The sequence below is a fragment of the Hemitrygon akajei genome, unplaced genomic scaffold, assembly GCF_048418815.1.
Source record: "Hemitrygon akajei unplaced genomic scaffold, sHemAka1.3 Scf000069, whole genome shotgun sequence".
NCBI lineage: Eukaryota > Metazoa > Chordata > Chondrichthyes > Myliobatiformes > Dasyatidae > Hemitrygon > Hemitrygon akajei.
Genome location: NW_027331955.1, coordinates 2,759,485 through 2,773,306, shown reverse-complemented (window position 1 = coordinate 2,773,306; position 13,822 = coordinate 2,759,485). Strand labels below are relative to the sequence as shown.

The 13,822-nt window shown below is 46.6% G+C and overlaps 3 protein-coding genes across 3 annotated transcripts in view; 2 read left to right on the top strand and 1 right to left on the bottom strand.

Annotated features, from left to right (window-relative positions):
* Positions 1 to 13,822, bottom strand: part of LOC140722116 (uncharacterized) — a 265,387-nt gene that overhangs the window by 145,976 nt on the left and 105,589 nt on the right. The window lies entirely within an intron of this gene.
* Positions 1 to 13,822, top strand: part of LOC140722119 (uncharacterized) — a 1,111,870-nt gene that overhangs the window by 1,005,312 nt on the left and 92,736 nt on the right. The window lies entirely within an intron of this gene.
* The window catches only part of LOC140722123 (uncharacterized), a 161,951-nt gene that overhangs the window by 92,258 nt on the left and 55,871 nt on the right, over positions 1 to 13,822 (top strand). Inside the window, exon 3 of the mRNA XM_073036926.1 lies at positions 3,368 to 5,200. Coding sequence (XP_072893027.1) covers positions 3,770 to 5,200 — 1,431 coding nt within the window. The 5' untranslated portion in view covers positions 3,368 to 3,769. The remainder of the gene's footprint in view (positions 1 to 3,367; positions 5,201 to 13,822) is intronic.

Genomic DNA, 13,822 nt, shown 5'->3' with positions numbered 1-13,822 from the left:
CCTCCTTTCCCAGGTGTGTTAAATCATGTATATGATCGACCAATATTGGTAAAAACTGTGTAGGAACACAAACCTGTCCCGCTGGGTAATCCAAAAAGCTAGGTTGGGTTCTTTCTGGCACCCCATCTGGGACCACAATTTGCGCTCCTCCTCAGAGACGTCCCCCTGAAAAGTACGTACCTCCCTCATGTCTGGCAAACCTGTTCTGCTTAAGTCACAGAGGGTTGCTTGACGGGAACCCGAGGGGACTACAACTACTGAGGATTGTGACGCACTTTTCACTGTCTCATCCACTAAAGAATTGCATTTAGTGACTCAGTCGACATGTGGGTGTGGGCTGCTCATTTAATAATAGCCAAAACTCGAGGAGGCTGTAGAGCGCTGTGTAGGTTGTTTACAAAGGTGGCATTACTAATGGGGTGGCCAGAAGAAGTCAGGAATCCCCATGTTCCCAGAGAGCCCCGTAGTCATGTACAATTCCAAATGCATAACGGGAGTCTGTGTAAATGTTCCCACTTTAGTCTGTTGCTGGGATACAGGCACGAGTCAGAGCAAACAGCTCAGCCTTCTGGGCGGAGACAGCTGCTTCAAAAGAGGCCTGTTCAATTACTTCACTGTCCGTCACTATCGCATAGTCAGAATGTCGTTTTCCTGATGGATCCACAAAAGAGCTTCCATCCTCAAGAAACGTTACCTTGGGCTAGAGTGGGTATTGCGGAATGGATGGGAGAGTCTGTCCTCCTTTCATGGTGATCTGGATGGGGGGCAGTTGGTGCAGTCAACTTCATTGCCTGAAATTGAGCAGAGATTGTGTGCAATGTCTTGGGTTCAGTCAATATTAAAAGAGAGTCTTACCAGATGTCCTGTCTTCACCTCAAAGTCCTTCCAGTATCGGAGTTGGCCCACGGCCAAGTCTTGCCAGTCTCCCTCGGTGCTGGAGGCTTGTTTCCTCAGGGTGTAGGCAATGAACTCTAGGCTCTTTGACTTGAACCCAGGGCAAACCCTAACGATGGTATGGGGAGCCACCAGTCCTGTCTGTCACCAAAGGAAATCCGGAACTTCGGCCAGTAATGCACTGCCCTCTTTTCCTTAATCCTGTCCAATCACCATGACTGGGAACTTCTCTCGCTCGAGGGGTGCATAATATTGGCTTTCCTCAATGAGCACCCCGTAGGGTCATAGCACAGAGTCACATGAGGGTCGGCCGCTGGCGGAAGGGGTTCAAAAGTGGTGGAGTCCAGATTAAGTGCCCACCACTGGGGATTCGGAAACTGGGGAAGCTGTCGGTTGTTCACTAGTCCCAGGGTGATGCCCTTATCTGTGTCTCCATTCCTCCTGTCCTCCACAATCAGCTCCTTTGTTTTTGTGATAATGAGGGAGAGTTTGTTTTCTTGATACCAGTCAGATATTGTTCAGACCTCAGACAGAGTCAGCAATCAAATGGTTGAGCATGGTGCGATGAATGTGCTGAGCTGTGTATATCACAATGCAAGAAGCATCGTAGGAAAGCCAGATGAGCTCAGGACAGGGAATTATAATATTGTAGCCAATAATGGGACTTGTTTACATCCAACAGTCTGAGGGATTTAGAGGAACAAATTAGTAGAGAGATTGTAGACCATGTCAATAAATTTAGGTTTATTCAGTAAGTGATTTTAACTTTCCATATATTGACTGGGACTCCCATACTGTAAAAGGACTAGATGGGGTAGAGTTTGTCAAATGTGCCCTTAATTGGTACGTAAAATTCCCAATGTAGAAGTGTGCAATAAGCTGTTAGGCAATGATCAGGGCTACTGACAGAAATTAGTGATCATAATGCCATGAAATTCAAAGTAAATATGGAGAAAGAGAGGTCTGGACTACAGGTTGAGATTCTAAATTGGAGAGAGGTCAATTTTGATGGTATCAGAAAGGATCTGACAAGTGTGGATTGGGACAGGCTGTTTTCTGACAACGGAGTACTTTGTAAGTGGGAGGCCTTCAGAAGTGAAATTTTGAGGGTGTAGAGTTTGTATGTGCCTAACAACGTAAAAGTTGAAACGTAACTGGTGCAAGGAATCTTGGCTTTCTGGAGATATTGAAGCCCCGGATATTTTGTTCCTTTAAATGCCTCAGACTTTTGGGTGCTACCAAGACTCATTAATCATCATCCATGCCCTGAGCTCATCTGAACATTTTCTTTCATCGTCTTCTGTTGGTTTCTAGCTTCCCAATAGCTTTTGCTCTTTTGTTTGCCCTCTCTTTGGCTTTTATGTTGGCTTTAGCTTCTCAATTCAACCATGGTTGTGTCCTCCCGCCTTTCCGATGCTTTCACTTCTTTGGGATGTGTCGACCACTCAGCTCCTGAATTGCTCCCAGAAACTCCAGCCATTGCTGCTCCGTTGTCACTCCAACCTTTTCCCTTCCAAACAAGTTTGTCCAGCTTCTCTGTCATAGAATCATGGAGATGTTCAATATGGAAACAGGCTGTTTGGCCCATCTAGTCAATGCCAAAAAAAAACATTTAAGCTGTCTATTGCAACTACCTGCACCGAGACCATCGCCCACCATACACCTCCCATCCAGGCTTCCATCAAAACCTCTTTGAAATGGTGAAACAGAGCTCATATTCACCACTTGTGCTGACATGTCATTCCACACTCTCACAACCATTTCAGTAAAGAGCTTTTCCAAATGTTCCCATTAAATGTTCACCTTCCCCACTTACCCATGACCTCTGGTTGTCATCCCACCCAACCTCAGTGGAAAAAGCTGCTTGCATTTACCCTATCTATACCCTCATAATCTTGTATACTTCTAACAATTTCCCAAAGCTATGTATAATTTCCTTGTTTATGTTTAGAGCCTTTTTTAGGTGTATAGGATGATGAGGGGCATTGATCATGTGGATATCCAGAGGTTTATTCCCAGGGCTGAAATGGCTAACACGAGGGGGCATAGTTTTATGGTGCTTGGAAATAGATACCGAGGGGATGTCAGGGGTAAGAATTTTACCCAGAGAGTGGTGGGTGCATGGAATGCACTGCAGGCTATTTGTGTGAGAGTATTTCAGTTACTGTGGGGCCAGGAGCCCGTGCTGCTCAGTGGGAACAGGGACCAATACCAATGGCGAGAGTCAAACTGAGCCAGGTCACAGATTGGAGATGGCAGAGATGCCCCATTCTTATAGAGACAGGAAGAGCATCAGAGAGTTTGATGGTCATTCCAGATACCAGCACTGTGCCCAGTTAGATGATTTCTCTCTCCAACTTGGGTTGAACTTCACTGTAACAGTGTGTTGCCAGATCACACCTTGACAACTCAAGTGATCTCATATGAAAAGTTGCCCTACACACATTGATGGATTTTGTAAATCTTCTTACAGGCTAAAAACAAGGAATTTATCTACGGGAATCTCGAGCACAACACGCCAATTTTGCTGTCTCTGTCCAGATATTTAATAAGTGGAGCAAGGGATTCACTCATCATCCTTCCTGCTCAGACGGTGAGGAGGGATTCATTTGGTCATCGGACCGACTGGCACAGTGGTCATTTTACACAGGGGAGAGGCCGTTCATCTGCTCAGACTGTGGGAATGGATTCAGTGGGTCTTCTCAACTGAATGTACATCAGCAAGTTCACACTGGACAAGGCCATTCACCTGTTCTGTGGGTGAGAAGAGATTCAGTCATCTTCCCACCTGTGGACACACCAGTCAGTTCACACTGGGCAGAGACTGGTCATCTGCTGAAGTTGTGGGGCAGGATTCACTCGGTCTTCTGACCTGATGGCTCACCAGCAAGTTCACACTGGGGAGAGGCCGTTCACCTGTTCGGAATGTGGGAAGGGATTCACCTACTCATCCCAACTGAAGATACATCAGCGAGTTCACACTGGGGAGAGGCCATTCACCTGCTCAGACTGTGGGAAGGGATTCACACAATTAGCTGGCCTACAAGCACACCAGTCTGTTCACTCTGGGGAGAGGCCGTTCCCCTGCTCAGACTGTGGGAAGGGATTCACTTCGTCATCTCAACTGAAGGTACATCAGCGAGTTCACACTGGGGAGAGGCCGTTCAACTGCTCAGACTGTGGGAAGGGATTCACACAGTTAGCTAACCTACAAGCACACCAGTCAGTTCACACTGGGGAGAGGCCGTTCACTTGCTCAGACTGTGGGAAGGGATTCACTTCATCATCTAAACTGAAGGTACATCAGCGAGTTCACACTGGGGAGAGGCCATTCACCTGCTCAGACTGTGGGAAAGGATTCACACAGTTACCTAACCTACAAGCACACCAGTCAGTTCACACTGGAGAGTGGCCATTCACCTGCTTAGAATGTGGGAAGGGGTTCATTCGGTCATCTCAACTGAAGGTACACCAGTCAGTTCACTCTGGAGAGAGGCCATTCACCTGCTCAAACTGTGGGAAGGGATTCACTTTGTCATCTCAACTGAAGGTACATCAGCGAGTTCACACTGGAGAGAAGCCATTCACCTGCTCAGACTGTGGGAAGGGATTCACACAGTTATCTGGCCTGCAAGCACACCAGTCAGTTCACACTGGGGAGAGGCCGTTCAACTGCTCAGACTGTGGTAAGGGATTCACACAGTTATCTAGCCTGCAAGCACACCAGTCAGTTCACATTGGCGAGAGGCCATTCACCTGCTCAGACTGTGGGAAGGGATTCACTCTGTCATCTTCCCTACTGACACACCAGTCAGTTCACACTGGAGAGTGGCCATTCACTTGCTCAGATTGTGGGAAGGGATTCACTCGGTCATCTCAACTGAAGGTACATCAGCGAGTTCACACTGGGGAGAGGCCATTCACCTGCTCAGACTGTGGGAAGGGATTCACTTCGTCATCTCAACTGAAGGTCCATCATCGAGTTCACACTGGGGAGAGGCCGTTCACCTGCTCAGACTGTGGGAAGGGATTCACACAGTTAGCTACTCTACAAGCACACCATTTAGTTCACACTGGGGAGAGGCCGTTCAACTGCTCAGACTGTGGGAAGGGATTCACTCGGTCATCTCAACTGAAGGTTCATCAGCGAGTTCACACTGGGGAGAGGCCGTTCACCTGCTCAGACTGTGGGAAGGGATTCACACAGTTAGCTGGCCTACAAGCACACCAGTCAGTTCACACTGGGGAACGACCGTTCACCTGCTTAGACTGTGGGAAGGGATTCACTCAATCATCTCAATTGAAGGTACATGAGCGAATTCACACAGGGGAGAGGCCATTCACCTGCTCAGACTGTGGGAAGGGATTCACTCGGTCATCTCGCCTACTGACACACCAGTCAGTTCACACTGGGGAGAGGCCGTTCTCCTCCTGTTAATGTGGGAATGTATTCACTCAGTCATCTAAACTTATGTAACTCTCACTCCGGCTAGCAGCTTAATATAGGGGGTGATAGCCCCCTGGCTCGGCCAAATGTGGGTGGATGCTGTGCCGTGTCCCCTGTTACAAATCAATACCCCAAAATAACAAACAGTACACAATATGTGATTCATAATTCTTACTTTGACTATAGGGTTAGTGAAGTAAAAAAAAAACAGGGCCCTCTCTCCCCATTCGTGGCTTCTCATCTCTCCCCAGAAAAAGCCCATGAAAATCTCACATCCAGACTCACAAGAAAGAACATTTCTGTCATTGGATAGCCCAGCACTCCAAAACCCTGTTATCTCTAGTTGTAACCTCGACATTGCTGCTACAGAGAAACCACTACCTCAGCAGTGAAACATTACAGAGAGGCCATTACATTAGCAGTGAAACCTTACAGCGTGTTACACTTACGACACACTACCGGGTTCACACTGGGGAGAAAGTTTCAATAAGCTGCATGCTGGATATTTGTCCATCACTGTTGCTGAATGCAATTTCGAGAATGATTGTCGGTGCTGAACTCTGCAATTATTGCTGCTGCTCACCAGGCATGGGAGGAGTTTCTTCTGCTGCATATTCACCTTTAATGGGACTAGATCTGTGACAAATGAATCAGCTCTATTTTAATCACTGTCTCCGGTACTTAGTGAATTTATAACACACCTAGTATACAGTAGAGAGTCAACTCAGGCCGGCTGAACCCTGCCAGTGATTCTGTTACACAACAGATCTTTCAAATCTTCCCCTGTTGTTCACCTCTCACTCTCCCTGGGAAGAGGTCCAAATAGTCACCACTGTGTGGGCAAAGAGGTTTCCCTTGAATTTTCTGCAGACTGAAGAAGTGGAGCTGACTGCACATCTGTCTGAGATGTTTTTTGCCCCTCTAATCTCTGGGCTGAGGAAGAATGACATTGGGAGTTAACCTCCTTAATCACGACTCATGTCCACATTATGGGTCACTTTCCCCACTTCTAAAGTGTTTTTAGCGAACACCACTGTCCTCTAAAGACTGAAAGCAGAGTGGGAAACCATCAATTGGATTTTCAACGAAGCTGGGTCAGAAACCAGAGGCGAGTCTGCACAGAGCAGAGTTTGGGGCTCTAAACGATGGTCGAGGTAAGAACGTATGATGAGGAGAAGGGATTCAGCAGCGGGGCATGGCAACGAATGACATTTGGAAGCAGATTAACAGAGAAAATAATTAGGTTATCTGACTGATGACACAAACACTACTTGTGGTGAGGTGCTCCACTGGTTGAGGAACACGTGTGTTGGGAATGGTTTTATCTATTGGGGGAGTTGTTCCTGCTTGTTTATCCTGTAATATAACCAGATGGATTGACCTATCTGAAATAATGTATTGATGATCATATAATTTGTAAGATTTTGACTCTAAAACTGGATCAGGCTTGAATTTATGGTGCCTTCATGAGGTGATGGAGGGCATTCGTGAGTTTGTGTTTTAAAGCAAGATTTTGGTGAATGATATTTGCCACTTGATTGTACCTTTGTAAGTAATCAGATTGAGTTAAACTGCTGCAGGATCCTGGAAAGTGTTGGATTGTGTCTGGTTTCACTTGGCCTTTTCTGCACTTACTGCCTTGTTTGTTTATATTTCAAGTATTCTGCATTTTTTTTCTTTTGTTAACTACTTTGTCCTGTATTTGGACGCTAATTGGCAGACAAAATAATTTGGTTATCTGACTGACGAACAATGCCTGTGGTGGAGGCACATGTGTGTGTTGAGAATGGTTATACCTATTGAGGGAGTTATTCCTGCTTGTTTATCCTGTAATATTATATCCAAATGGTTATTTGAGATTATCCTATCTGAAATAATGTATTGATTATCATATAAATTGGTGGATTATGTCCTTAACTGAATCAGTCTTGAATTTAGGGTGCCTTAATGAAGTTACCATGGTCATTCATCCATTTGTATTTTAAAGCAAGATTTTGGTGAATGATATTTGCCACTTGATTGTACCTGCGTAAGTAATCAGATTGAGTTAAACTGCTGCAGGATCCTGGAATGTGTTGGATTGTGTCTGGTTTCTCTTGGCCTTTTCTGCACTTACTGCCTTGTTTGTTTGTATTTCATGAAGTTTCGATTTGTTTTACTTTTGTTACCCACCTCGTCCTGTATTTCCGCAAGGAACTCCTCTGTTTTTGGGAAGAGGTCTCCAACACTCAGTTAGGTGCTCGATGCTTCCTTGTCACCATCTTATCTGCTCAGATCATTGGGATGTCTCCCATGGAGGGTCATACTCATTTCACTGGTTAATGTTTTCTTCCAGAGTGATGATTTATTTTTCTGAGCCAGCTTCTCATTTAAGTTTTCTGGTCTGTATTTCTTATCATAATTGCATATACACACATGGAGTCTGTTCAGTTCCTCCGCCATATCCTTATCTCCATTTACAATTTCTCCAGCATCATTTTCTTTTGGTCCTATATCTACTCTCACCTGTCTTTTACTCTTTATATACTTGAAAAAGCTTTTAGTATCCTTTTTGATATTATTTGCTATCTTTCTTTCATAGTTCTTCTTTTCTCTATTAATTACCTTCATACTTTCCTTTCATAAGTTTTTTTTAAAAAACTTCCCAATCCTCTGTCTTCACACTAAGTTTTGCTTCCTTGTATGCCCTCTGCTTTGCTTTTACTTTGACTTTGACTTCTCTAGTCAGCCACGGTTACATCCTTTATCCATTCGAAAACTTCTTTTTCTTTGGAATATATCTGTCTTGCACTTTCCTCACTTCTTGCATAAACTCCAGCCACTGCTGCTCTGCCGTCCTTCCTGCTAGTGTCCCTTTCCAGTCAACCTTGGCCAGTTCCTCTCTCATGCCACTGTAATTTCCTTTACTCCACTGAAATATCGACACATCTGATTTCAGCTTCTCTTTCTCAAATTTCACAGTGAACTTAATCATGTTGTCATCAATAAGGGTTCCTTCACTTCCATCTCTCTAATTACCTCTGGTTCATTACACAATACCCAATCCAGTACAGACGATCCTCTAGTGGGCTCAACAACAAGCTGTTCTAAAAAGCCATCTCGTAGACATTCTAGAAATTCACTCTCTTGAGATCTATTGCCGACCTGATTTTCCCAATCCACTCTTCCAGTAGCGATCTGATTTTCCCAATGATTTTCCATGATTTTGACCCCTTGTCAAAATGTCTGCTACTGTGAATAGATCAGCAAGTAAAAGACGACCTGATTTCCAAAAGGCATAAAGTTAGAGATGACACATTTCTTTAATATTTAAGGAAGATTACATTTTTATTTCAATCTATTACAGTTTCAAAATAACAAAAAAAGGAAAAGGGCCGGAAGCAAATGTTTGGGCGCCCTACATGTTCAGTAGCACCCCCTTTGGCAAGTATCACAGCTTGTAGACACTTTTTGTAGCCAGCCAGGAGTCTTTCAATTCCTGTTTGGGCAAATTTCTGGGTTCAGACATTAGTAGCAATGTACTTACTGTGGAAATTACAAATCACAATATTATTAGAATCACAGAGCCAAGCAGCAATGAAACAGGCCTATCAGCCCTTCTAGTCAATGCCGACCTGTTTTTGTTGTTACTGACCATTTCCAGCTACCTGCACCAGAGCCCCCATACACCTCCCATCCACGTCCTCACCCAAATTCCTCTTTAGTGTCTAAATCAAACCCACATCCTCCAGTTCCACTGGCAGCTCATTCCACCCTCTCACCAACCTCCCAGTGAAGAATTCCCCTTCAGATTCCCTGAAAATAATTCACTTTCACCCTGAACTTTTGTCCAATGTTAGGGTGAGAGGGAGGACGGGGCAGAGAGGGAAGACAGTAAAGGGAGGGGTGGTCGAGTGTGGAGAGGGAAACAGAGCAGAGAGATTATACATAATATTTTTGAGAAAAACTAATTGTTTGAACTTGCTGCAAACCTACTCTCCATATCCTGTATATTCTTAACCAGATTATTGATCGAGATGACAAGTAGCAATGGTTGATGTTCAAAGTAAATTTTATTATCAGAGTACATAAATTTTATATAGTCACATACCACATAAAACCCTGACATAGTTTTTCCTACAGGAACACTTAGCAAATCTTTAGAATAATAACAGGATGAATGAAAGATCAAGTAGAGCACAGAATTCAACCAACTGTGCAAATGCAAATATAATTAAATATCAATGAATAATGAGAGCAATGGGGTGTAACCCTGGGGAACCTCACTAGGCCAGGGCCTCGAGTCCAGTAAACAGCCTCCCACCATCACTCTCTGCTTCCTACCATCAAGACAACTGTGCATCCAGTGAGCCAGCTCTCCCTGGATCCCGTGTGATCTGACTTTCCACAGCAACTTACCATGCTGAACCTTATCAAAGGCCTCACTGATGCCCAACTAGGCCACGATCCTGGGACAGAGGAGTCACAGATCAGAGGGCATGGATTAAAGCAGAGGATGAAGAGGTTTAGAGGGATCTGAGGAAGAGACTTTTCACTCAGAGGGTAGCTGAAATCTGGAACACACTGCCCGAGGTGGTGGTGGAGGCAGGTCCCTTCACAACATTTACGAAGTGGATGAGCATTGAAACTGCCGAGATACAGTCGGCTATGAACCAAGTGCTGATAAATGGGACCAGTGTAGACAGTGAGTGGATGGTCAGAACAGGTATGGCCGGCCAAAGGCCTGTTTCCGTGCTGTGTGACCCACCACTCCGGACATGCTAAATTAACGATGGTGGCACCGGAAGGAATTGATTTCAAAACTCCACACCCCTCTCCAACCTGGAATAAACCAGACTGAACCCCTTTGTCACCACTGTGAGTATCAGTTTCTGTCAAGGTAGCATAGAGATTGGTCACTTCTGCTAAACAACTGGCAAATGATGAAGTTTCTGTGTCTTCCATTAATGTTGCTGCCTTACAGCAAAACTAACCCTCTCACTGTGTCAGAATCAGTGATTAAATCAGACCCCAAACACTGTGCTTTCATCCCTGCACGTTATAACTGGAACCATCTGACTGAGGGTCTGATGGAGACATGCGATCACATCTCCCCTGCTTCTGACATTTCAAATACCCTCAGAATGATTTTCTGATTCAGTCTGAAGGTTATGGTACATTCAGCTCGTCGTCAGACCTGACAAACCGTGTCTTCTCACAGCTGGTTCCACCTGTTGGTGTGTCCTCTTTCCTCCACCTCCAGGGAAGCTGCATCTCCACACAAACTCCTCACTTGAGACGACTGTCTGTACCCGTGACACAGGAAATCACATTACTGTCACTCTCCTGATACCGTGTCTGACCTGCTCACCACCGGGTATCCTCCCTCAACAAGCTCCTTCCTCAGTCACCGTCTGTGAGATTATATAAAAATACAAACACTGTAAAACGATCTATCAGGCAGCTCCTGTACCCCTCCACCCCGGACGATGGTTTGCTGATTAAAACTCTCTCTCCTCAGTCCCTTCCCTATCCCCTTTCCCTTTGCAAACTCCAGATATGCCAGCTGATCCGAATCCACTGTGAGGACATTTATATCTCACAGGAGGATGTAGAAACCCGTGTTCTCTGATACAGAGGTCACTGACACCCCACCGCCATCCCAATCTGCACCAACAGCCCATGACGGTGACAGCTCTTCCAGACACTGGGGCTTAGTAACAAACACAATGTTAACAGCAAGATTAGACAGTAATTAATTTGAAGAGAGAATTGCTGCTTCCTGAAAGGACACGCGAGCGTCCGATACAACGGAGCAGATCCTCCCCCGTTCACAACTTTATTTGACCCGGGTCACGGAACGTCCGATCATCCCACTTTCTCACAATTGCAACCCCACCCACACCTACCCCCCCCACTACAGTTCACCCATAACCTCTACCCCCACACCCCACACACAGACAGATCACCCTCACCACAAACCCCTCCGAGCCCGGGAACCACAACTAACTGATCCCACAGCCCGGGCTCGGGCGCCAAGCTAAAACCGGGGCTGCGGGACCGGAGAGCCCGGAGCCTGCAGCCGTCCGGCAGAGCTCGTTTCCGGCACTTTTCATAGAAACATAGAAAACCTACAGCACGATACAGGCCCTTTGGCCCACAAAGTTGTGCTTCCACGCCAACCAGCCCCCGATTCCACAAACCCGAGATCAGACCCTTCTTCACGGACACCTGAACAGAAGAACCGCCGGCTCCAGCTCCAGTCGGCACTGCGCCTGCGTTTAGCAGGAGGTTCGCGGCAGCACCAGCCGTGGCCGGAGGTACCACTGGGCGGAGGCGGGAGGGACAACGGAGAGGTAAATCACAAACACGACAAAGTCTGCAGATACTGGAAATTCAGAGCAACACAAACAAAACGCTGGCCGGGCAGCATCTATCAGAGAGAAAAACAATGCAATCAGAGGTTTATGATCATTTTCAACATCAATAGATTCCCCAGAGGGAATCGGAATGAAAATGTTTGGACACCAGGAAGTCCCGCTCGGAGCGGATAGTTCAAAGGATAATTTATTATCAAAGCAGGTATCCGTAAACAATTCTTGAGCTTTTTTTCTTCTCCGGAAAACCACGAAACAAAGAAAGAGCATGAAAGTCGTTCAGAGAGAAAAATCAAACTCCCACCTCAATCCCCGCATCAAAAAGATAGCATCCCGATCATCAAATCCCCAAAACCCACCCCTCCCGCACAAAGGGAACAATATCATCCACCGCCCCCCCAAAAAAACCCTACCCCGCACAACTGCAGAGGAGCCGGTGTCACCAGTGTAGAGGCGGCCGCATCGGGAGCAGCGGACACAACGGGCGACCCCGGAAGATTCACGGGTGAAGTGTCGCCTCACCTGGAAGGATGTTTGGACAACGGAGAGAGTTCGACCGTCCGGCCCTTTCACTGTGACACCCCGAACCCCACATCAAATCCGTCCAAACGAATCTGGGTGAACTTTAATGACCAATAAATATAAATCCTCTCAGCGATCAGCTGTCTGAGTGATTCCCTGACTCTGAGAGGTAGGGGTATCTATGGTCCACACTGTCAGGGTGTTGAGTTTACCAGGAGACAAAGACTGTAGGGACGAGAGGTTTTCTGTTGACTAATACAGTGTGTGTGGACCCCGCTGGCAATTCTGGTGTTGTGACCCGAATCGAGACAAACACCACGCTGCCCACTCCACCAACAACAGGGCACAGCCGGACACATAACAGGGGACTTCACATCCCACAACACGGGATTCAGTGATGAAACCCGTGATTAATGTTGTTGTCCCACCGAAAAATCCATTAAAGTGCTTTTAAATACGAGCGCTCCCCCACAGGTGACGTCACACAGCTCCCCCCCACTCGCCTGACGTCACACATGGGCTCCCCACACCGGGATCTGCCCTGACCGGCGCGGTGTCTTACGTCACCCACGTGCTGTTGTGCTCGAGCTTTATCGGTTTAACGGCTGGGCTAATAATTAACTGTTTATAAACATAGACTGATTTAACTGAAACCTGCACATTTCCTGTGTGGGTCTGAATTGTGTGTCGGGATGGGATGGGAATCGAAATTATAACGCTGAGAACTCTGTGACCTGGGGGTGGAGGGAAAGGGATCGGGGAAGATATGGAGGGAAAAACTAAATACGTGTCTGGTGTAAATATGGAAATAATATAGGGAAATAATGAAATAATTTGGGAAATGCGGCGGTGGGTCGGGCAATGTGTGAAGGGGGAGGAACAGTCACCGAGTCACGTGATCCTGTTTTGCCGCTGATCGTCAGCATTTTCCGGGGCTCCGCCCAACGCCCGTGACGCAATAAGCACATTGCGCATGCTCACATTCCCGGGAACGGCAGTGTTGTTTTTTCGTTCTTTGTGAAAGCGGGACGGCGGTGAGATCGGGATCGGGAGGGGCTTCTCGCCCCCTTGGACGGGGAGCCGGAGACGGATTATTCTCTGCGGGGCAACACCAACAATTTCCCTTCGGTGAGTATTGAAGCCGGTCCCGAGCGGGGAGGTCTGACGTTGAGTGGTGAGTTAACTTTCCCGAACTCAAACAAGAGAAAATCTGCAGATGCTGGAAATGCGAGCAACGCGCTCAAAATACTGGAGGAACTCAGCAGTCCGGGCAGCATCTAGCGGAAGAATACAGTCGATATTACCGGCCGAAACCCTTCGGCAGGACTGGAGAATAAAAGGTGGGGGTGGGGAGGGAGAGAGAAACACAAGGTGATCGGTGAAACCTGAAGGGGGAGGGGATGAACTTTCCCAAACTGGCGGCCTCGCCTCGCTTCCTTCATAGAATCTGCCGGGGTCGGTCCGGGTTGTGAGACCTTCACACCGAACCGTCTGAGATGAGCCGCCGTTCAGCCCCTGTTGTTCTGGTCCTATTAGCAGGATGAAGTAAAACATGTTTCTATCTTGTTACTGACAGAGAGTTGTATAATTTGTGTTCCGTGTG